The sequence below is a fragment of the Neopelma chrysocephalum genome, unplaced genomic scaffold (genome assembly GCF_003984885.1).
Source record: "Neopelma chrysocephalum unplaced genomic scaffold, ASM398488v2 Primary Assembly neopelma1_106b, whole genome shotgun sequence".
Classification (NCBI taxonomy): Eukaryota; Metazoa; Chordata; class Aves; order Passeriformes; family Pipridae; genus Neopelma; species Neopelma chrysocephalum.
In genome coordinates this window covers 1,694,691-1,718,811 of record NW_020897771.1, presented here as the reverse complement: position 1 = coordinate 1,718,811, position 24,121 = coordinate 1,694,691, and the positions used below count along the sequence as shown (strand labels likewise).

Below are 24,121 nucleotides of genomic sequence, written 5' to 3'. Positions count from 1 at the left end.
CTCTAAAGGAGGACATTGCAGTTCTTTGGTCTTCGTACTCTGCAGGTAAAACTAACTTTTTTTTCCTGCAAATAAAATCCTACCTCCTTGAGAAGACAACTGGGTAAAATCCTGTGCCTTCCTTGGATGCTGCATTGGTTCTACAATTCCAGAAACTTCCACAAGTGTCAGAGAGAGGGGCACTGCCCCGGGAAGGGAGAAGGAGCAGGAAGGGTGCAGGAGCAGCTGCAGATACCTTCTGCTGAAGGGCTTTGAGTTCAGTAATGTTTATTGATTGATTACATCTTCTTTTGAGGTAAAATAAAGTCCTATTTTAAAAAACGATTTGCCTAATATTCTTCTATGACTTTTTTTTTACTGAATACAATAAGGAAAGAGTAGAAATGCAATTCAGCCAGTTGGAAATGGCTCTTAGGGGACAGCATATGAGATCATTCAGAAAATAAGTCCTACTGCATCACGATTGTCAGTGAGATATATTTGTAGTGATACTGTAGCAACTGCAGTGAATGTTAGAATAAGTTCTATTTTTGTAAGCTTTGTTTTCCTGACCTTGTAGACACGAGAGCGTAGGACATGTTTTCTCACTTGGCTGTTGAGTGAGAATCAGAATCAGAGCATCAGTTATGGGAATGTGATGGACCTGCTATGTCTGGACCCCACTCTCCTAGGGACCACTATATTTTTTGATTCTTCATTCATTTTTTACATTTAGGAGCAGGGTTGAAAGATTCACGTTCATGAACTACTAGAAAGTGAAGGAGATATTCCAATAAGAACATTTAGGTAAAATGTACCCTTAACAAATGAGAAGATTAAAAGTTAAATCTACACTTATCAGGGCTCTCTTTTTATCTGGTACTTAACCACGATGTTTAAAAAACTTGACTGCTTGGATTTTTCCCAGTATTATATCTCTGTTGTCTGCAATGTTGAAAATCATAGCAGTGTTCATTAGTGATCAGCCATTCTGATGTCTTTTCCTATGGTGCCCAGAAAATTAATAAATTCTTATTTCTGACATCCTTCTTCATTAAGTCCAAAATTCCAAATGGGATTTTTTTTCTCTCTTATTCATCTAGTTTCAAATCTGTATAATAGACTTTTTTATCCCCAAAGCTTAGCCTTCTTCAGTTGTTATTTGTTATTCAGTTGTCATTTTGTTTCCTGTGCACCCTGCTCTGACCAACTGAGCTGAAAGTTTAACAACGTGGTTGAAATGAAGGGTTAAGAATAGAAAGTCCTCGTAGTTCCTTTGCTACATCTCATTTCAAAAAGGCAACAAAACATGAAGTATAAGAGATTACCTTGAGTAGTAAAGTTTAAAGAGAGCTGTATTTTCTCCTTTGCACACCCAGCTCTCAAGGACATCCATTGCAGCGTCACCAGGCAACAGGGGCAGCCTGAAACCTAATTAAAATCTTAGATCTTTGAACTTGCACAGAGAGTTTTGTGAATGTTAAGTGTTATCCAAATCAGTGTTTTCCAGCATTTCAGATCTCAAGGGTGAGGTGGCTCAGAGCCAAGCCCCAGGGAACTTGAGACGTAGATGAAATTTTATAATTAATGAAAAACTTCTCCTGGAGCTAGGGTAAATTTTTGCCAAACTGGAAAAGAAAAATGCTGATCTGATTTATTCATGTTATTCAGACAAGCGGAAAAAGTTTGCTTTTAAATGTTAAAATTGCCTAGTGGGAAACCCACTCAAAAGGAAGTAACAGCGGTGTATGTGGTTAAAAAAAAAAAAAGAAAAGGAAATCGATACTTCAAAATAGGCATTACTGATGTTTATGCTAAGATGAAATAATAACAGGGCATTTAATAAGCAAATTTCTATGGTTCATAAAGAAAGAGAAGATAAGCTGCTGATTTCATCGTTACAAATAATGCTGTAAATTAGTGATGTTTGCCAAAAAAGAGGGATAGCCTTTGAGGAGCTCAAGTAATCCAAATTCACTGCTAGAATATTCTTTGCCTCTGATAACACCACACAGTACTTAATAGCATAAGAATTCATAGGGGTCTAAGTGACATAAAAGTACACATGGCTTATTAATTTTAAAAAAGCTGCTTGATAAAGTTGTGTTGCACCTGGAATGTTCCTGTCCTGGGCTGAGAGCTCGCCAGAGACTACCAGATGAATTGGCAAGGACATGGCTCTCATGATTATAACTAGATTTCCATGGAAGTCATAAGAATTTAGAGCAAAAAGAAAAATGCAAAACTGATCATATCGTGCTACCCCATACAAAACACCCATTGATTTCAAGGGTAAAGTCTTGGAGTGTTTGCCTTTTCTTTATGATCACGCTGTTGGATGCAGATGTTAATTTACTAAGGTCAAGGGGAGCAGAAAGATCTTTTCAGAAGTATTTTTTTTACCCTTCAAAGGTTTTATATTAAACTAGACTGCTGTTGTTTTGTACTTATTAATTTTAATCAAGAAGCGGTGTAGCAGGAAAATGTCAACTTTATATGGCATTTTCCAACTGAGGATTGCTAGTCTGTGACTTTATAAAGATTATACTCCTCTCCTGAGACTAATTATCCTCCAGTTGTAATTTGATCAAAATGGATACCATATTTGGAAAGATAATTCCAAAAAGAATAAGCTGTGTAAGCTGTTCAGCTGTAATGGGACTTCAGCATGTTGTTCAAAAACAAGTAGAAGCACATGAAACTGTTTTTTCGTGACAGCAAAAAGAATTGATTCTCACTTACTTTGCAACTATTTCATCCTGAAACCCTGGGATATTTTCAGATATAGACATTTTCGTCCTTGCAAAGAAATTCGGAGCGCTTGCTTAATGGGAATGTTCAAATTTGTTCAGCCTAAATCCTTATGTATTTCTAATTAATATCATGTCCTTGCTTAGGCAATTGTTTGCCATAAAGATGTGAAAACACTGATTATACAGTGCAGTAGGAAAAAACCACTTTGAAATGTACTGGCCTCTTCCTAAGAAACCACTGCAGCAATTCACTATATATTACTCAAGTGTTAGGAAGCAGTTCACCCTCAGTGTCTAGTCAACCTCATGCTGAGTCTTAAATGTAGAAATTGTGCTATTCCAGGCCCAAATCACCAATTTTCTGTTACCCTGAAATATTTTAAATTACTTAGTTCTGGAGATTTCTTTCCCACACAACCTTTCAAAAACTGTTCATCTGTGTTTAGCTGCAGACATTATTGGAGGAGGAAAGATTAAGTAGATCAATCAACTTGTCACTAGTTTTAGGCATAATAACTCCAGTGAGTTGAATTGATTTTGTTTAGTTGTTATTTAAGTGCTCTATTCATCTTAACAAAGCTGGTTTTATAGCTATGCTGTAATTTAAAAATGCGGTTTCCATTACACTGCCTTGAAAAGTTGCTTTGCCATATCTGTCCCAGTAATTTTGCCTATTTGTCACATTTACCTGTTTAAGCCCTTCTGTAGAATGAATCTTCTGTTCTTCAGAAGTTGATTTCACAGTTTTTACAACTGAAAAAGTTTGAAACAACAATGACAGCAATGCTGGAATTGTTCCCTTTTTAAAAATTATTTGTCTTGTAAACAATTTAAAACGTGCTGAGTTTAATAGATGTTTCCTAAGTGAAGTTTTAAGGGTCTAATCAAGCAGGTGCTGCTTAAAGTGTTCTGGAGGGTGCTGTCTAATCTCAATTTTCTTAGTGATTAAGGATCTGAGTAGTATTTTACCCCATAGTCCCAGGAACTCAGGAAAGGTCTGCAGAGATTAAAAAGAAAATTGTAAATAATGTCAGATTTGTATGGTTCATCCACGAGCTGTGCTGTCTTTTATGCATTGTGATTACTTTCTTTCAAATGCGGAATAGTCATTCTACTTCAGGGCATAAATTTAGTCCTGTAGGTACAAGGTATTTGTGCATGTATTTGTATATATGTATTTTTGTGTATGTTTAAATCAGAACCACTCCTTACATGCAGATTCAGATGCATATTTATGTGTGTACAAGAATATAATGTGGTGTTAAGAAATAGCTTAAAAGTACCAAACTATCAGCAGATGATTCATTGAAAGCTGTAAGGGCTCAGTTTCTCTGGATGTGTCCAGAAAACTTTTCTCTTTGTGGTATTGATTTGCTGATCTGGTTTATCTTGGGTTTTGTATCAGAACTTCAGGTCTTCCAATGCCATTCTCAAATTATTCTTGTTGTGGCAGATTTTTTTAGTGCTTATGTAAGCTTATTTCTCAGTTTGTTTCAGTGGAGTTTTGCTCATTTACTGAAGGAGATAATTTTATCTTAAAGTTCTTCAGGCTACCACTGAGCTAGAAAATGCACATTTTCTAAATTAGACTCAGCAGTCATCTCAAGTACAGTTTATGTACTGAATTTATGACAATATACCCATTTAGTCTTTCTTAAATAGCATCAGCCTGACATCCTTAATTTCGACCGTATTTTTTTAACAGCTGGTGTTCTGCAAGGACAAATACCTTTAAACATATAGGATTTTAGGCCAGGGAGAGGCAGGTCACCAGGACAACTCTACTTCCACATTAAAATAATATTTCAGTGGAAGAGCATGGGGTGTGCTGTGCAATGGTGGGCCTGGTCCACTCCCTGGGTATGGCTTTGGGTGCTGTGCCATTGGGAGGCACAAAAAGGTGTTTGTGCAGTTTTTGGTACGTAGAAAAATCCTTGGACAAGGCAAAAATGGAAGCATCTTCATGAAGAAATAGGTTACCCATTAACAACTTCCTGCTGTGTTCTTTTTTGGTTGTTCATTGGTGTTTAAAGGTCAAAAGCAAGAGGGTAGAAAAAATCGTGATGAAAACAAGGATGGTTTGCTGTTGGGGTGAACGCAGGTGGGAGGACTATGTTTTATAGCATCCACTTCTTGGGTTTCTGATAAGGAACTGCCTTCCATTTTAAATGATATATGTGGACAGAAAAAAAATACTGAGGAGTAGAGATAGTGATAAGAGTAGTATAAAACAAAATTTGCAGGAGAAGGGAGATGATGCCTTATTTGATGGCTCACTGAGGCTCCAGACTGGCCCAAAGGAATGAGTAGGAGTAGATGCCAGATGAACCCCATTAAGTTCCTGAGGTAGTTCTCATGTATTGGCTGTATTAAATCAAATACTTTGCTGTGTTCTAAATTTCTCTCTTTTTTTTTTTTCTGTTCCATGGAGTCTGTAGGCAGATTAGATTTAATGGACTATTTTTTCTCTCCCTGAATTCTCAATAGCATAGTTTGTGCTTTAAAAACAAACAAACAAAAAACCCCAAAGAAATCTCTTCTTGCTGTGCAGCTGTGTGTTACAGCCACAAGCTTTTACATGTTTGGTTTGGACAATGCTGAGCACTGAGCATTTAAACTGTGGATTTTATGCTGATGAACTTGAGTCTCAGGAGAAAAGATCTGGAACCTGAGAGTTAGGATATCCTCCTTCATCTGCCAAAAATGAGCTTAACTACATCAAGGAAATATTAGCATCCAGGCATAAAATTCATATCCTGGAGCTGATTAGTTTTGGGTAAAAGGTGTAACCTGCTGTTTACCAATGCTTCTTTCCTATGTTTGTCTTGTTGAATCAGCACAGGGATTCACTGCAATACTTGATGGGGGTATCAGTTAATATTTTTTTATAAATTTTTTTTGTTTTTTGGGTTTTTTTACAATACTGTCACCTTATCTTAATTTTACAAGAAAATAAAACGTGGCATGGAAATTGACTGTGAAAAGCACATTATTTTTAACCAAAATGTAAATATGACGTCCCAAAGAACCAGTCAAAGCCAGAACTGCTCAGACAGATAGTTTGTTTAAAAATAACTGGTCCTAGTTGTTGTTCTTTGGAATAATTGATTAAGGCACAAGGATGCAGTGTTTCAGTGCTCTCCATTGGTTACTTCTGCAAAGTCCCCCTACCTGTTTAATATGCCTCCTTGGTATACTCTTCAGAAACTGAATTTTTTTTTTTTAAGCTTCATGCAGCTCCTTTAAGCATCATTTCAACAACACACAAGAACTGGATTGTGCGATTATAAAAACTTCATCCTTTTCTGGGTGAGAGACAACCTGTTTTCCTGTGGCTGCAAAAGGAGAAAAAACAACAACACTTCTTGAGTTTTCCATTGTTGCAACAGGCAAAAGCAGATCCAGTTTGACTGCTGAAATGGGCACAGCTAAGCTGGAAGCAGTGTTACAGCACTGCATTTCCCCAAAGTGCTTGCTCACGTGGAAAACACACTGCTAATATTTTTCTTTTCGTTGATGCAGATTGTCAGTGGTTGTCACCAACTCTTGGTTTTGCCATTTGGGAAAAGCTCTAACTTATATTTGAAAGAAGTGTGTGTAGGCACAATCTGCAGGAGTCTTATTTGCTCTGCATTGCTGCTGCTACACAGAGCAAGTACAGTGCAGGAAACAATCAGTTTGCATGGTTGCTGTGCATTCTTTAAAATTGTAAAGTACTGTACAGTTGTTATGGTGGTTTTTTCCTCGATAAATAATGTAAAAATTGGTAATTTTAACTGAATTATTTCTAATCATTAAACAGGCAACGTTTTTTTCCTTCGGGAAAAGATTTTCCTTTAGAGGTAGTCCTTTAGGTGTCAAAAGAAATTAAAATATAATTTTGCCCTGATCTTTGGGAGTTTTCTTCTGTTATTGTTAGGGATGCTTTAGGACGTATCTTTTTGGATTTAATTCATATTTCTTCTAAAGTTTGATTACATATACTTTTTATACAGCTCAAGGGATATTACTTTGCTCCTTTCAATTAAGGTGGACTTGAAGTTAGTGTGTTTTTCTTGCCGTAACTCTTTTACTTGTAGGACACTCAACACTGCAATCTGAAGTCCTCTTAGTCTTTGCAAGTTTATAAGCAGAACTATCTTTTTTTTTGGAAAGAATTGCAGACCATTTGCTTAAAAGAAGGAGACTGTTGCTGTTTGGTGGGTGGCTCAGAGGGAGAAATGTGTGTGTTTTTATAGGGGCAGCAGCCTTTTTGTTTTGGAGAAAACTTCAGGAAATTTTTTCCTAAGCGTGTGAAATTAAATATTTTGTCATTCCTAAAGTAATTATTTAGGTTCTGCTCCTTTTGTTTATTTGTGTTCGGTTGGGGTTTGTTGTTCGGGACTTTTTTAATAATCTCAGGAGTGAGGCTTTGTATTTTACAAATAACAGTGAAAAACAGTTAAACTGATCACTTTATTCTGCTGAGCTTTTTATTAAAGACCTCTGAACCACTCAAGTGTTTGCTGATTCTCTGATCTGGTTAAGCTGTGGTACCAGCATCACCTCTGAGATAGATGCCTTTGCTGCACTGTGGGTGATTTTAGCTTGGTTGGCTGTTTTTCTTCACTACCCCCTAAGCAAGATGCCAGTTGACCTGTACCTTATTTTCCCCTTTTCCTTACTTGCCAAATACCTTATTTCTCTGGTTGATTAATCACTTATTCCAAAGAACAACAGCTAAGACCAGTTATTTTTAAACAAACTAAAAATGAGATACTGTCAGTTGTGTTAAATATAATAAGTATAATTGGGAATAGAACCACATATCTGCCTGGGTTGGCAGATTTAATCTTACAATCATGATTCTGTCATGCCTTGGCTGTTAGTATTTCAAAGCATAGTTACTCATATTTGCCAGAAATATGAGTCTATGAATGTATCTATTTAAATCCTGAACCGGTGGAAATTTGGAATGACACAAATTTATCATCAGTGTGGGATTTGGATTTCGAGAAATAATTATGGGTAATAAGACATGCAGCTGTTGAGCAGTAAGTTCATTAGAAGATTGCTTCTTTGAAAATCCAGCTGCATTCAGAAATACTGAAATACATTTTGCAGATAAAAACATGCCACTTTTAAACAGCATACGTAGTCAGCTGTGGCTTTAAGAAACATTCATGAGCAGTGCACCTGCTATGACCTAGGGCCAGATCTCTATGATAGTTCTGAAAAGTATATGAGCATAAAAGTTATTAAATTTGCTGGGTAGATGCATTACTTAGATTGCCTGCCTGTGATTGACAGACCAATGTTCTATTTGATATCATTGGATTGGATAAATTACATTTTTACATCCCTTCTTTTCCAATACAGGTATTAATGTGAAATCTGCGGACAGTCAAATTTGCTTTCTTGTCCAAACCTATTAATGCTTAGTTTCAAGTAAAAATCTAATAAGTATTGAAAAAGAAAATTTGGTTGGATATTAAAAAAAAAAAACCAGGAAAAAAGCTGAAAAATGAATCCTGCACAGATTTTTGTGTATTCTTTCTTAGGCTAACTGTCTTGAATGTTTTTTTATTTTGTTTTGTTTTGTGCAGTGTGGAAAAAACTTTTGTAGAGGGGTTAAAAATTCCTAATACTTTTCTTTTCATGACAATAGGCTCGTTCTGTGAGCCTGTGAGGTAAAGGTGAGCTGCTGAGTGCTGGGGAGGCTGAGACTTTCCCAGAGGCACCGTGTTAGTCATATGAGGTTTCAATTCTGTGGATTGAAGGACTGGAGAACAAAGAAAGAGAGAGATGAACAAGTGTTTATGTATTTAAAGTACCTGTGAGTGTGGTTACAACCTTTCGGGTGTGACTTGTTTGGATTTTGTGTAATGTTGAAAAACACAAACCCAGTAAGACTTGTTGTCTGACACTTGCTTAGCTTTAAATCTCTGAAATTCAGATAGGTTATTTCAGTGAAGCTACCTGACTGTAGAGCAGTTATTCAGATCAATATTAAAGAAAACACGAATTTTTTTGTACTGTTTTTGCGCTTATTGTTTTTTCTCAATCTTTACTAGCTCATTTTTGCTGTTTCCATGTCACCCCAGAACCTGCACTTAAAGAGCACGCAGTTGACATGCTTGGCCTTTTCCTTTCTTTGTAAGCTTTTTCCTGGGCTGTTCTACATCATTTATCTCTCCCTGCCTTTGTGGAGGGGATTTCACTCATATCCTTTGCTTGCCATGGGTTTTTTTAATGTATTCATCATCAGCTTGCACCTGGATTGTCTGAGTCATCAGCATTCCAGTCTTTCACACTTGTGCGTACATTCTTCTCCTTATCTTCTCCTTATCTTACCCTTATCTCAAGTTCCCTGTCACAGTCCAAATTAGTAGGCATATTTGGGGAAAAGAGAACATTCTGGATACCAGAATTTAATGCTAAGAAAATATTTATTTTGCAATGTGAAATGGTAACCATTTTAGGACATGACTCCAAGCCTCACTGAAACCCTTCCTTGACTTTGAGATACTCACTCAAGGCCATATTTGTGGCAGCATTAATGAAAAGGTGATATTTCTGTCAGAGCTAGGAACTGATTAGAAGATGATCAGGCAGATCACCTATCCCAGATGTTCTTAGGCGAAGAATGTCCTATGTCCTCTTGACAGATTTGGCTGATTTATAAGTACCAAGAAAAGTCTTCAACTTTTTTTTGTGGTGGTCTTTAATGTCCTCAGTTTTCTGCTAAAATATTACTTATTGTGCTTTGTGTTTGTTTGTTTTTTTTCTGAGAATGTTTGGTTTGCAAATATGTATTATTTACTCTCAGAAACCAAAGAAGTTTAAACTGTACTCAGAGCTTTTTTTTTTTATTATTTTTTCATAACACTTAGGAGCCTGATACGAAGCATCCTGTCTGATGTTGCTGTACTGAGCTTAAATGTGGGCAAAGACTTTTCAGAAGCATTGAAAAATGGCTCAGTGTACTCCTTTCCTCCCCCTTTCCCAAGAGGAGGGAGCCTGGCATAAAATGTTAGTTCACAGTCATGGATAGGGCAATGATTCATGAAGACATAGTGTTAATGGCTCAAAAAAAGTCACTTCAATCCTCAGAATTAGATCCTACTCCTGACTTCATCTTGCTAAATGACTTTTAGGAAATCATTAAAGGCTAGAAGTATTATCTAGTCCATATTATGTGGGTTCTTACTGCTCTGGGTATTGAATGAGCATGGCATGGTGGAAATACATCTAGTATGTGAATCAATCCAGCAAAACTGCCTTAGGGATATCTATTTACTTGTTGAAAGATACTGTAGCAGCTTCTTCAATACAACTGATATGTATTTTAGATGTCTGTAGATCGCGCTTGTGAAAATTCTTTTAAAAATTAAATGTGTTGGCCGAAAGTTCTGTAACAACAAATATTCAGTGTACTGCTACTGAGAGAATTCAGGTGACAGAGCCCATTAATATTAAAGCAAAGCCAAATGATACCACTCCACAGAGAGCCACATAAATATATGCCTTACCCATCTCCTGCCCTTCTCCTTCCATAACTGTGTCATTTCTGTTTTAAGACAGATGTTGACAATTCTGGAGCTAAAACATGCTTAATGCAGCGTTTCATGTCCTGCTGCTGTTACACTGGAAAAAGTGAAGTTGTAGAAAAGCACGTAAACAGTCTGACCCTTCACTCCTCCAGTGATAGAGGAGCTCATTTTTTTCAAGGTCAGAAATGGGGTTTATATCAAGATCTTTGGTGACAGCACACTCTATTCATTCCTGTCACCTTGCTTTAATGAGAGCTTTCACTATGCTCTTTTTTTTTGTTGTTTCTTTTTTTTATTTTAAGCCCAGCCTTCAGCTTGCAGCAGCACCAAGTTCTGCTTGTCATTCTGTTCACAAATGTCAAGTGAAAAGAAGGACCTTCGGGCTAACATCTACTTAACTAGGTGTTCTGCTTTGTTGATCCTGCAAACCATCCCCAGAGCATTCAGCCACCACTACCAAAGGGAAAAATCAAAGAATTGCCAGCTTTTTTCTCTAACTAACCCTGCATGGCATAGGCAATTACCCTTCATTTCAGATATAAATGCTCTGCAATGGGTTCTGCATTTAATATGCTGCTGTTTTTAATTAGAATATCTGACATGGGAAGAATTAGAAATGGCATTTGCTTTTGCATAGCAAAGTCCTATTGAAATGACTGGAACACCGAGACAAACACAATCAACACAGAACTCCTGCTAAAAGCTCGAATAGAAGATTTTTGAGTGTTGCTTATCAACTTGTTCAGCTCAGCTGGACTACATGAAATTCAGGAAGAAATATAACAGCCTCTAGTATTAGCAGGGTCAGATAGGCAGAAGGAAAGAAATGTATTCTGTTTGTTTGGGAAAGCTTGTCCTTAAGTGCCTTTATCTGTAACATGGGTGCAAGGCAGGGGGACAGGTTACAGAAGGAAAATGAACAAACCAGTCCAAATGTGTCTAAGCTTACAACAGTGGTGATGTGCCATGTTTGCAGGGGTTACCCAGCCTGGCTGTCAGCCTTCAGGTGTTTCATGTGCCTCCTAAATAACAGCACAGGCTGAGGTGTCAGAGCACCGAGAGGCTGAAGCCTGACCGTAGTGGAAGTGGGCTTTTCCCAGGAATTCAGAGCTAGAAGGACAATGGTGCTTTCTGAGTTTGGATCCAGCCAGATCTGAGAAGTGTGCAGCCCCTATATGCATCATCACACCGATGGGGCAGTGTCCTTCAGCTGTCTGGCACACTTGGCCACTGAAAATCTGCAGGGAAAAAAGGCTCAAACATCCTCAAGAATATCGAGGCCCAAAAGTCACGTTGTCTTCACTCGCCATAACGACAGGTAGAAATGCAGTTCTTAAGGTCTTATTTGGAAAACCTCAAAGAGTGTCGGGAGCTCAGTTTATCTGTCTCAGAAAGATGAAGGGCTGAGCCAACCCTGCTGGCATTACAGCACTCATTTTGTGTGATATAAACCATTTTTCATCATGGTGAAATACAAAGCTAATATCCAGAGCAAACTGGATACCAGCACGCTGTGAGAGCAGATAAATCCAGATGTTTGATTTTGGCCTGTTGCTGTCTTCTGATTTCTCTCCTAAGGGCACGGTGAAGCACTTTGGTTTCACGGGAGATGGAAGGCAGTTCATCACGGCAGTTGTCCCCGATGCTCTGGCTGAGCAGAGTCCAGGGTTTTTTTGCTGTTCTTGGGTTTGGTTGTTTTTTCAAATGTAATGCCTGTTAGAGGGAAATGTTCCAGTGATGAGCAGGGGCTCAGCATGGTTTGATTTGCACTATTCATCAAGGGGAAGCAGAGCCGAATTTATCTTCTATACAACAACAACAAAAATATGTCAGGGCTCAGATAAAATGTCTGAATTGCAGTTGATTGCTGAGAACACAATTTTCTGAGAAAGAAAGTGATCTTCTTTCCCTGAACATACTTCGTATCCCCTGCTTTCAAAGGCCAGCAGACAAACTAAATTGCTTTGTACTGATGATGTCTAGGTTATATATTTGTTCATTCTGGGTTTATATCCTGATGTTGATTCAAGTAGATAACACTGGTGTTTCAAATTATGAAACATGAACATAAGAGTATTAAAGCACTCATTGTGGGACCAGGGGTCAAGATAAGCTAACTTCAAAAAATGACATCTGAAAATCTGTGGCTTTGACATCGGTGGTGTAAGTTTAGCCTTCTGTTAGTAGAACATATGATTCATCAGATAAATGTTAATCCCTCTAACTTCAGATTTATGATGATAATAAACCCCTTTCAGTTTGTCCCGGGGTAGTTTGTCACAGTTGCCAATGCCTACAAACTGTGACTCTTGCCTTATGAGATATTTACTGTATGTGCTAAATCAGATGGAGAAATTATAAAAAAATGCAATGATATATATATATAATTAATGATTTTTATAAAATGAATTTGCAGAAAAGGAAGTAACTAAAGCTGCAACTGTGAAAGTGCTTGTATTAAACTTTCAAGTTTCTGCTTTTCTCTGCAAGCCTTTGTCCGAGTTTTCTAATTGGCATCATGGTTATTGTTTTTCTAAGAATGCTAAGGCCTCCTCTCTGTATTTTTCTTCTGTTTAGACACTCATTTACATTAAAACACTTATTTAGTTTGAATATAATGGTAAGCTTTCTCTACATCTAAAAGGCCATTTCTAATGGCCTTCTAAAATCATTACTCTATATAATTTTAAAATTGGTATTAATGAGATATTTACAGATACTTAATTCCTTATTTTTTAAGCTTGAAATGCCCCAAACCTTTTCCATTTAAGTACTTAATAAGAAATGTAGTATTGAAATTAAAACTGTGTAAAATTCTTGTTTAACTTATTTGTTGTTGCTCTTTGAAGAATTTTTAATAGGAAAATAAGCATAATCTTAAATCCATATAAGTCTTGGAAGTCAGAACTTCTATACTTAATCAATAGGCATTTGTAAACTTAAAATTTCATTGATTAATTAATCTGATTTTGAATAGCCCCTTTCTAGCAAAAGGGCCATATTCTTCTAGGATATGTAGCTGATTAGACTTCTCATTTTGCTACATTTAATTCAGAATCCAGACAACACTGGGCTCTGTTATACTTCACCTGTTTTTACTGGTATGCTTCACATTCTACTATAAAAATTAGCACTATTAATCAGGATACAAAACTATTTTTGACAGTGACTTGATTTGTGAAGTAACACAAAATCACTCAAATTGTATGCAAGTTGTCACCTACCTCTGTTGAGGTCCTACTTATTAAGCTCTTGATAATAGTAATCTTAATGCTTGCTCTCATTTCTAAAAATATTATTAATTTCAGATTAAATCATGACTATTTTGTCTGCATTCTGATAACCCTGCTGGGGTTTTTTGTTGCTAATAGGCTGGATAATGAGACAGGATTGGTAAATCATGTTAAACCTAGCTAAACCTCCAAAATGGATTTCATCTCCTAACTTGAAATATTTTTATCAAGTTTTGATGTGGGACAAGTTCTTTTAACTATATTCTTTTGCCAGGCTTATTTGGCCTGATGTGGAAATTTTGACAACCATCTAATACATCGTGTGTCCTGCTGACACACATTCTGGGTCACTGCAGGATCTCCTCAAAACAGCACGTGTAGAAGTTACTTATGAAATAGTAATGTATTATTAGAAGTTATTGCTTATAATATATATATATTATATATATGTGTAGAGAATGTGTATATATATTAATAGGGTGAAAGGAAGATAAATGGGTAAAAATCTGAGGGTTACAACTCATTCTTACTTTGGTTCTGAAATACAGTCTGTCACATCTCGTTGTTTTGGAATTAAGCAAATGAGGTTTCACATGGAATTTAAGTTTCTTTGCATTTGCTTCAGTGAGACAGGTTTTTTCAAGGAAAACTCGAAGCTTCTAATTCTGGAATTAAAGCTCCCAGTGTTTCAGGGGGATGTGGACCTAAATTCGAACTGGATGGAATTACAGTTTTGGCTCTAATGACAACTTGTTCTTGTGCACAATCTTCAGGAAAGCTGTTGTTATTCAGTAATAAACATATATTCCTGAAATGTCGGGGGTTCAGTTTCTGTTTGTATATTTACAGCTCATTAGCACAGGAGCAGTTAGTTTTGGTGTTCTTTTAATTTCCTTTTAGTGTCAAACGTTATGTTCAGCACCTGAAGATCTGCTTATTGAATACTTCTGTTTCTAACCAGTTTTGAAAGATGTTCTCACTGCAGAGAAATCTTCACTCTCGACTGTCAATTATGGGATAATATGAGTGAGGAGTGCAAAAAGAATGATTATGGAAAATGCATTTTATCAAGGTTTATTATTTTCCCTGAAAATGAGAAGAAATACACTTAAAACTCCTACATGACAAAGGATATTGAGTTGGTGAAATGTTTTATCAGGTAGCTAACCTTCTGCAGATTTTGATTACTTGTGGTTTTAAATTATGAAATTTAGCAAAAAGACCCCATGAATTTGATCATCAAGGTCAAGTGATGAGATCTTGGCCCTATTACTCAGTTGTTAAAATGATTTACTGAAAATGAGACTGAGCTGTGCAGTTGACACCAGGTAAGGATCAGATGGGGTTTTTCTGCCATTTTGTGCCTCAGAGTATTAAATCTAAATTGCTTTCAGTTGCCAGAGTGTGTTGGAAGGTTTCTGTAAGCAGTCCTGTTCCTCTTAAAGCAAATTTTATAGCCTTTTAGAATTCTGTAAGGGAGTATTGTGCCTTGATGAATCTCTTTTGTCTTACTTGTGTTTTTGTTGGTGACTTGAAGGTATTATCCATGTAGAAAATAAAGCCAGTGTGGTCAAATAGTCAATATTTCAGTAACTCTCACTAATAAACACTTTGGTTTTTTCTTGTCTCCCCCTCAGAACAAAAGCCTCAAAAACAAGCTCTTGTCAGGAAACAAGCTTTGTGGCATTCATGCAGAGGAGGTAAGAAAGGTTCCTCTCTATTCTAAATCTATCATAACCCAAAGAAGTTTGCATCAAAGCCTGTTTTACTGAGGTTCAGGTATTTTTTTATATATATACACACACACACACACACACACATATATATATGGTGTATAGATATATGTATGTACCAGAGCATAGAATATGTATTATATATATGGTGTATATATATATATATGTATGTATATGTATATACCAGAGTATAGAATATATATTATGTATATGTGAGTGTTCCTAAAGTGCTCTCATTCCAGCTCATTTCTGTCACTTCACCAGAACCAGCTCAAATGCATTAGAAAGTGAGCTGCAAACTCAAGTTTTAGACAAGTGAAATCATTTGGGCACACTTATGATATAGCTCTGCAAATTTATTATGCATCTATAACATATATAAAACTGATTTACTTTCCTTGATCTCCATGTCTAGACTAAGATGGGAATTGCCAAATGCCTGGTTTGAAATTAACTCAGAGACAGGCAAAATTTATTGTTATTGATTCCTAGAATGTTTCATTACTTCAAGGACAAAAGAGTCACTTTATGAAATTGTGGGAACGAAATCTCCCCTCTGCTGAAGAGTGAGATGGAAAAGATAGTCAGTGATAAAAAAGCCCTATTTGTTGGCAAATAGATCAGTGTAGGTGGCTTTAGTGGGCACCTGCCATCCAGCCAGGGTCAAACCACCACACCTAGCTGCATAATATTTTGAATCTTTGGTAATTAACTTGAAGATCTTTTCCCTGATTATGTCTCTCTTAATATTTGCAACATAAATGTCTGGAAGGATGAAGCCTAAGAATAATTTAACTGCACTGTAGTGTGACAAGCCCTGGCTCTCAGAAAATTTCAGGAAACTAAACCTACATTAAGTAGCAGTCAAGACAGCAGATTGTGAGTGTATTTTAAAGTGTGAGAATCTCTGGCTTGATGAATCATCCTGGCAAATTTGTGGCTATTAAGTGCATTAGTACCATTAGAACAGACAAAGATGCTGCAGGAGCACCCTTTTTTTTTGTGATCATTTCGCCAGCTGGGTTGTGCCAACCAGAGAAACAAGGTATTTTCTGCTTTCAATTAATTAATTAATAACTCAATATCCTCTTAGTTATTTGATTCAAGCCCTCTGTGGGGGGAGTGCAAACAGAGTGATTCCTTGTTGTCCCACAGCATCAATGGGAGCATGCTTGGGGTCCTGCACACTTTGCATGGCTGCATTTTCTTCTCTGAGAAGTCAGAGCCCTGGAGAGAGGAAGGCAGGGTGGTGCAAATTTTGGTGTTCCCAGGACACGGAAATGGGCACATGCCACGGCGATATTCCCAGATTCTGTGGTTTAGAGATCCGTGTTTAATGATGATTTATCTGTCTGAGGTGTCAGTTTTGTAAGCCCTCTCCTTTGAAGCAGAGAAAACCCTCAAAATGACCAAAGTTTATCACGAAGAGTTGCAGGTCATATGTGTGCTTTTTGAGTCCCTTATGTGAGCACTGAATGCATTTAGCTTTATGACTGTTAATTTCATCACAGCTTTGATATTTAGCAAATGAGTGATACCTTAACTCTAACTCTCAGATTCCTCTACAGCCTTTTTGTACACCTTGTATATCACAGAGTCTGTTTATTTTCTTGAGCACGACCCCTAGAACAATATAAAGTTGGTTAATATTTTCTAATTTAATTGATGTGGAATATATTCCATAGCTCTACCAGTTACATTGCCCAGATTAGAGGACAGTTCTGTTGGATGAACTAACAGCAGATAAAGTTACAGAAGAATGAATTGAACTGAACTGATCTTGGCTATTTGTTTCAGATTTTATGGAATATCATAACCATTTTGGCCTCACTGTTTAAATATTTAAAGCAGGCTCTAAAATTTCATCTTTAGATTCATTCAACCTTTCCAAAAGTCTCTCACTGAACTGGACTGCACCAATTGAAAGGACATCAAATCTTTCCAGAAATTTCAGTTTATGAAATTCAATTTATGAAATTGATTACTACCTTTGTAATATGTTACATTTATGGATACACTGTTTCAGTAAATGTGAAATAGTCTTCTAATACATTTAAAGGAGTTCAAAACATTTGGCATTAACTAATACAAGAAAACTAATTAACTAATTCACTAATACAAGAAAAAGTGTTGAATATCAGTCAGGACTGTGGATTTTATTAAAAAATGCTATTATTTTGAAAGGATTCTTAGATAAAGAGTGAAATATTGATCCTTAGATAGTTGGGTTTAGTATAAAGAATCCATTTCTATTATATTTTGTTTAAATAAATAAAATAATACATAGACTATTACTTAGAATTATTTTAAGGGTCAATGTGAAAAGATTTAAAATAAATATCATCTTGAGCTGATATAAATAAGCATAACTCTGCCTGTGTTCAAGGGTATGGTTACAAACTGAGAAACTAGTTCATTTGGACACCTCCTGAAGCGCCCAATTTTTTTACAAGGAATAACCTGTCCAATCCTCTGGAGCCCTTTTACCCCTAAAAATAGGATTGCTCACTTCAGTTATGCTTCATGGAAAGTATTAGTAACAACTCACATATAAAATGTGTGAGCCCAAGAGTTGTTCATATCACTCATCCACACGCTTAAGGTAAGTAGCAGTTTATATTTTCCTTGATACTTTTGGCTGGTTTTGACATGTCAACCAGGAAAAACAGTTGTCAATGATTTGGGGGGTGAGGGATTTCTACACTTTAGAGCTGATCTAGATTCTGCTGTTGTCAGAACTCACTACCTTTTTTTTTTCTGATCTTAAAAGTAAATATTTAAAATAAAAACAACCCCAAACCTGATTCTATTATCATCCTCACTTTCAGTCAAAAAAGATCCAAGCCCAGCTGAAAGAGCTTCGTTATGGGAAAAAGGATTTGATTTTTAAGGTAAGTTTTATTTCACTATAGTTAGCTAAAATATTAGAGTTAATATAGTATTGTGGTAATCTAGGAATATGAAAGCTGGCTTTATTACTGCAGTTCTAAGGAATAATTTCATTCTGAAAACAGCTTAAAGCGCCAAGACAGACTTAATACCATAATGCATTTTCAGAAATATTGTCTTTTTCTTTGTTTTCCATGCAAAACAATAAAACAGGGATGGTGTTTTTATTAAATTGGTTGCAGGGCCAAAGAAGAGAAGATTCTGAGCCTAAAAAGTTTTCTGGTGCCTTTGCTTTTAAACAGGCAAAAGCAGTGGCAATTGTCTGGTTTATGAGTACCTGTATTTACATGCCCACATTCTAGTTTACTGCTGATGAACAAAACCTGTTGCCCTATTCCACACATTCTGTAACATGTTTTCCATCTTTCCAACTGAATGATAGAAACAGATGGTTCTTGTTTTTCCTTTAATTAGCAATCCTCTGCAGCAAAGTCAATTTTTGTCAACACTGAAAGTAAATCTTTGTGTTTATGATAAGCTTGAGCAAAGTAATATTCCTTAGATGTGAAGCTTCTAGAAAAAGAAACTTCTGTGGCTTCAACAATCCACATGAATCGTCTGCCTAGCTAGCACATTTAAAAAAAAATAAAAAAGTGTCTATACCTAGAATTACTTAAAAAGTCATTCATGTCAATATAAGGTCCGAATTGCCTTCTGGAACTGTTTAACTCTCTCTATTGTATATATAGTACTGTAAAGATGGAATAATGTAGGTTTTTGGGTTTTTTTTAATGCATAGGTTGATTTCAAGTTTTTTCAGGAACTTTTATTTCTGGTCATCATAAGACCAAAACCAGGGAAATAGGTTTAGGGACAAAAAAAAATAGGCATATTATACATCTAGGCATTTAAATTTTAATACCAACCAACATTACCAAAAATAACACATCTTTCTTCAAATTCAATATAATTGAGAGCTTGAGCAGAGGAAAAGATTATGAATTCTAATCTTGCCTTGGTGTGAAAGCTTCTTTTCTTTGGCTGAAGCAGTGGGATTCTTCAGCACTACTTTTTACTTGCTGTTTTCATGATGCTGATACACAGTGATCCCAAAACCAGATCTGAATTATCCCAGGGTGCATAGCAATGCTTAGCAAGGGAACTCCTGCTAGGTACTACCCACGTGAAAAAAACTTAGAGAAGATGAGAAGGAAAACAGGAACATGAAGAAATGAACACATGGGAAAGGCTTTCCAGCAAGTCACTGGCACATGGACAATGAAAACCTGATCCTGGTTCAGTAAACTCTGACAACGTGGTGTTTGAGATACAGATGGAAAGAACAGGGGTTTGGGGTGGGAGGGAGGGGCAGAGTTACATATTAATAGAGGGAGTGTGTCTAGTGTGAAAGGAAATAGGTGTGGGTCTCCTCTGACTGGATATGGATGTCTGCATTATAACTCTCCAAGAATTCGGAGTGGAGACTCTGTTCTCCTAAAGACTACATGTGACCACATGAATTAGGCCTTAAAGTCCTTGACCTGAATTGAACAGACATAGTTCTTGATTATGTGTGAATACTAGAGCCACCAGCTCAGATATGGGTCCCAAGGTAGGTAGCTTGGGTTCTCCTCTGGCCTCTGGGAAGTGGATGTGCAAACACTTGAAACATCTCCTGACCACATGCAGTTGGGTATGAGGTTGACTGCCTGCTTTGCTAGTTGGGTACATCCTTTACGTGTAGCCTGAAATATTGGTGCAGGTTTATCCATCAGTCTTTTTCCTGACTAAGGAAATTTGATTTCTGAAGCAAAGGGAGCAGAAACATTATGCTACCCTCCTAAATCATCATGTGAGATGTGGGGGAGGGTAGATTCAGTGTGCTGGTTTGTGTGTGCTTCAGGTTTGCAGACAGACACGCTGAGCAGAGTAGAAGCCATTTGGTTTAGGCTGGAAAGACTTTTAAGTGTCTGCTTGATCAGAGAGAGGCTGCTAGGGTTGGGCAAGAACAGGTGATATTTCATTTCTAGTTGCTTTGATGCTGGAAATGTAACAGATTTAATGTTGTCATTGCTGTTGAGTCTGTTTTGTGAAGCTCTTATTCGGAACTCTGATAAATGAAACGGATGGATAGTCTTCTGCCAGGACAGAGTATGAATGTTTAGGATAAAATCCTGGTTGCTAGCTACTGCCTTGTTACTGGACTTCTACATTTTTCCCTCCCACCGCCTTCCCATCCCACTGAACTTGGTTTCTATTTGCCCTTACTGAGGAACTTCAGGGAATTCTGCTCTCCATACAGCTCTGAGCTTCTTGGAGCAGTTCACCAGAAGGATGTGAGCTGCAGGCTGTCAGATTTCTAAAGGGCATGAGAGAATGCTGCAGTCCACGCCCGTTAAACTAATGCTTTCTGTGAAGGAATTAATTGTGCAGATATATGTGATACAGGAAGGGGTTGTTTTGATTTTTGTTTTGCATAATCAACATCAAGGGACTGTTACTTAAATTCTGGTAACTGTTATTGGCAATGGCTCTGTACCAAACTAGACCTCTGGGGATTAAGGGGAAGAGGAAGAGGAAAGGGTGGAAAAAGGCAGCTTTCTCCTTTAATATTCCAGTGAATTGGTAAGTTGTATCTACTTTTAACACTGTGTGATAGGAAGCTAACAGGTGGTAGTAAATACAAGTTGATCACTTTAGGCATGTATTTACTCTTCTTATGTTTTCAAAGTGTTTTGTGGTCTATCTGATTAGTAATGGGGTGTATATATTTATATATATATGTTTATATTTTTTGAACTCTCCCTATGGGATATGAAGCCAGGTGGAAGACAAGCAATGACCATCACAAAAATTAAGTGATGTGCTGGAGGCTGTAGAGGTTGTCAGTATCTCTACTGAGATTAGAATTTGAGCTACTGTCTCTTTGTCAGACTTCACTCTCTTAAAGCATGCAGAACAGTGTCCTTAAAGAGCTGAAAAAACAGTGTGAATTTGCTTTGTATTATTATGAGAAAAATAAGAAATTATTACTAAAAATTACCACTCAGTCTTTCTAATTTTATCATTACCTTTGTAAGTAGGTACTTACTGGTTCTGAATGAGACCACCCTTAATTGCAATAATTTAATTATGGTCCTAAACCCCTGATTCAGTGAAGTACTCCTAAGTTTAAGTGTTTTGGTAGATCAAGGTCTGCATTCATTTCAGGCATTAATGACCACTTCTTATTTAAATAACTCCTTCACTAACTCTCTTCCCAATCATTTGGCTATATTATCCTAGAAGAAGTCACAGGCTTTACTAAATTAGAAAAGAATTAAAAATATTTTGGTTTTTTTTCTGCAAACATTTATATCTGATAGTAGCAAGAGATGCAGAAAAAAAATCTAGCAATAACTTTTCACTGCCAGATTAAACAAGTATCTTGTATTATTGAAATTGCTCTTGTACATGTACAGGGTGACAATGGTTCAGTGCTATGGCTTGGGTACAACTTTTTGCTATTTTCTACAGATTCTGCTTCAGAGTTTCAGACATTTCACCTAATGCTTCATCTCTTTTCCCTTTTGTTATTTAAATTCTAAGACGAAATATATTGATAGTCCTAAAAAAAAAAAACAAACCAAACAATAAAAAGTTCAATTGTGAGCAACAACTAGCTGCACCTGGCCTACCAATGTACTTAATCTTTGTTCCATGGCAGAATTTAACTTTGAATAAGCAAGCCAAGAGCATCAGCCATTAAAACAAATAATGCAACTTATTTCCTCGACAAATCCTTGTTACCTTTATAGTAATATAAGATAATAAATTTGTTGTCAAAACCACTTTCCAAATTCTTTGGCAAACACAGTTCTACACAAATCACTTCATTATTTGGGTATGTGAAAATAATTTTAATCATTTGCTGTGATAAATAGAGTCAAAGATAAACAAAACTATGTGAAATTATTATCATACTGACTGAATGTGGTATATATTCATGGCATTCCTCCCTCTAGAGTAAAACTGATGCCACCATATGTGTTTTCCTCCCTATTAGCAGAAGTTAATTACATGCCACAGTAAACCTATTTCCCAGAGTTTTAAAGTGTTTATTTCTGTTGTGAAGACAGTGAGATTCTGCATTCCATACAGAGAAAGAGATGAAATGATTAAAGGAAAACAAACAAAGTGGAAAAAAAAGCCACACAGAAAACCACTAAAGACCTAACCTGACAGAGAACTTGTGTGAACATTAAAATTGTTGTCTGGGCTGGAAATAATTGATTACATATTTTAAATTTCTGATAACCTTTTACAGATTTTAAATTTGTGATAACCTTTTACAGTTTTTGTGCTTGCATGTGTGTGAAGATGTAAGTTTCAAGTTTTCCAATACAATTCTTTTTCTATAGTGCTGGTGGTCAGGCTCAACCCAAATCCACCCATTTCTCACATGTACATCCACTTCCCCCATGGTTTGCACCTGTATGTATTAAAATTACCAACAGCAGAATTCAGATGACTTTACATGTTTGAAAGATTAGTCCATTAAATAGATTTTAAAGCATTGTTCATTATGTTCAAAGTACCATAAAACTCCTATTTTCATTGCAGGAAAGCTTTTCAAAAAAAGCAACATTGTTTTACTTAAGCTTTATTTTATACATTCATTTATTTAGCACAAAAAAGAATGTTCTTATCTTTCTTGCTGCTTTTACACTGCCCTGTAAGGGTAAATAAAACTTCTACAGCTCAATGCTGAAAGGAGATGATAACAGAAAATTGAGGACAGTTTCCTTACAGGCCTGTCATATCAACTTCCCTGAGAGAATATGCAATTCCTCTGGCTTTCAGACAGGATCTTCACCCTGTGGTGTGTTTGTTCATCCAATGTATTTCCTCAACATCTGGATGTTCTGCCACCTCCCTTGAGAAATTCACCAAAGCTACTTGGGAAAGACATCAAAACCAGAAAAAACTATTAAGAAATATCAGTTGTAAACATAAGTGTAATGCAAAAATGTTAGAGATAGTAATTTTTTTTTCCAGAGATCTTACCACAGTGGCTTTATTAGGGATAACAAGTTCTACAAGCTACAGGCTGACTTCAGCACACAGCATAACAACTGAAGAGAGCCTGGAAGAGGCGACTTTCCTGTCATTATACACTTAATGTGTAACATTTTTGAGCTTATTGTTTTAAGAGATTAACTATCAAAGACTTCAGATAAGCAAATGCTCTCAAAAAATTTCCCTTGACTTTGGCAGAAATGATGACTGAGTAGAAAGTAGCAAGCTGAACCTCTGTTTAGATATATCTTTATTTATTTTATGATGTTTTCTATTTGATAAATTTAACATAATTGGCCTCCCATGGCTTATATATTGTTAGTTGATTATATCAGCAAAAAGAGGTTGGTTGTCTTTGGATTGTGTTTTCCTACAAAGGATGAAGATTAAATGAAAAGTGCCCACAACAAAAGCAGACTCTGATAGACAACGAAATGAGGAGTCTGAAAATATTCTCAATAGAATTTTCCTTTTAAACACGTAAATAAGACAAGTTGCTTTGTATTTGCTGAGATCAGAAGTTCTATATGTATGTGGCAGTCCCATCTGCACTGGTTCACTTGTGGCAAAAGACCTTTTTCTTCGGAGGCTACGGAAAATAGAAAGGATGTTCCATATTCTCTGACTCCTGACAGGGTTCTATTACACCTGTGTTATTCTTTCACAAGGCTTATCTAGTGGGGCTTTTTTTGTAGAAACCTGCAGCAGTCCAAATTCTACGTATTTCTGCTGCTTTGGTCTCTTCCAGTCTGTCAACTTCAGTAGTAGAAAATGTTTTCTTATATGTCTTGAAAAATACTGCAATGGAAGCCGCGTAGTTATCATGCTGCCTCTCACAGACCTGGAGAGTAGGGGTTTTTTAAAATTAAAGCAATATTTTGCCTATTTTGCTGTAGTTATCCTGTGTCTTATTGTAATTTTTTTTTAAATTAACTTATATAGAT

The 24,121-nt window shown here is 36.5% G+C and overlaps 1 protein-coding gene across 2 annotated transcripts in view; it reads left to right on the top strand.

The window, feature by feature from the left end:
* LUZP2 (leucine zipper protein 2) overlaps positions 1-24,121 on the top strand; it is a 130,528-nt gene that overhangs the window by 75,982 nt on the left and 30,425 nt on the right. For both annotated transcript variants that reach the window (XM_027696448.1, XM_027696449.1), the window contains exons 6-7: positions 15,135-15,197; positions 18,059-18,121. In XM_027696448.1, the coding sequence (XP_027552249.1) occupies positions 15,135-15,197; positions 18,059-18,121 (126 nt within the window). The remainder of the gene's footprint in view (positions 1-15,134; positions 15,198-18,058; positions 18,122-24,121) is intronic.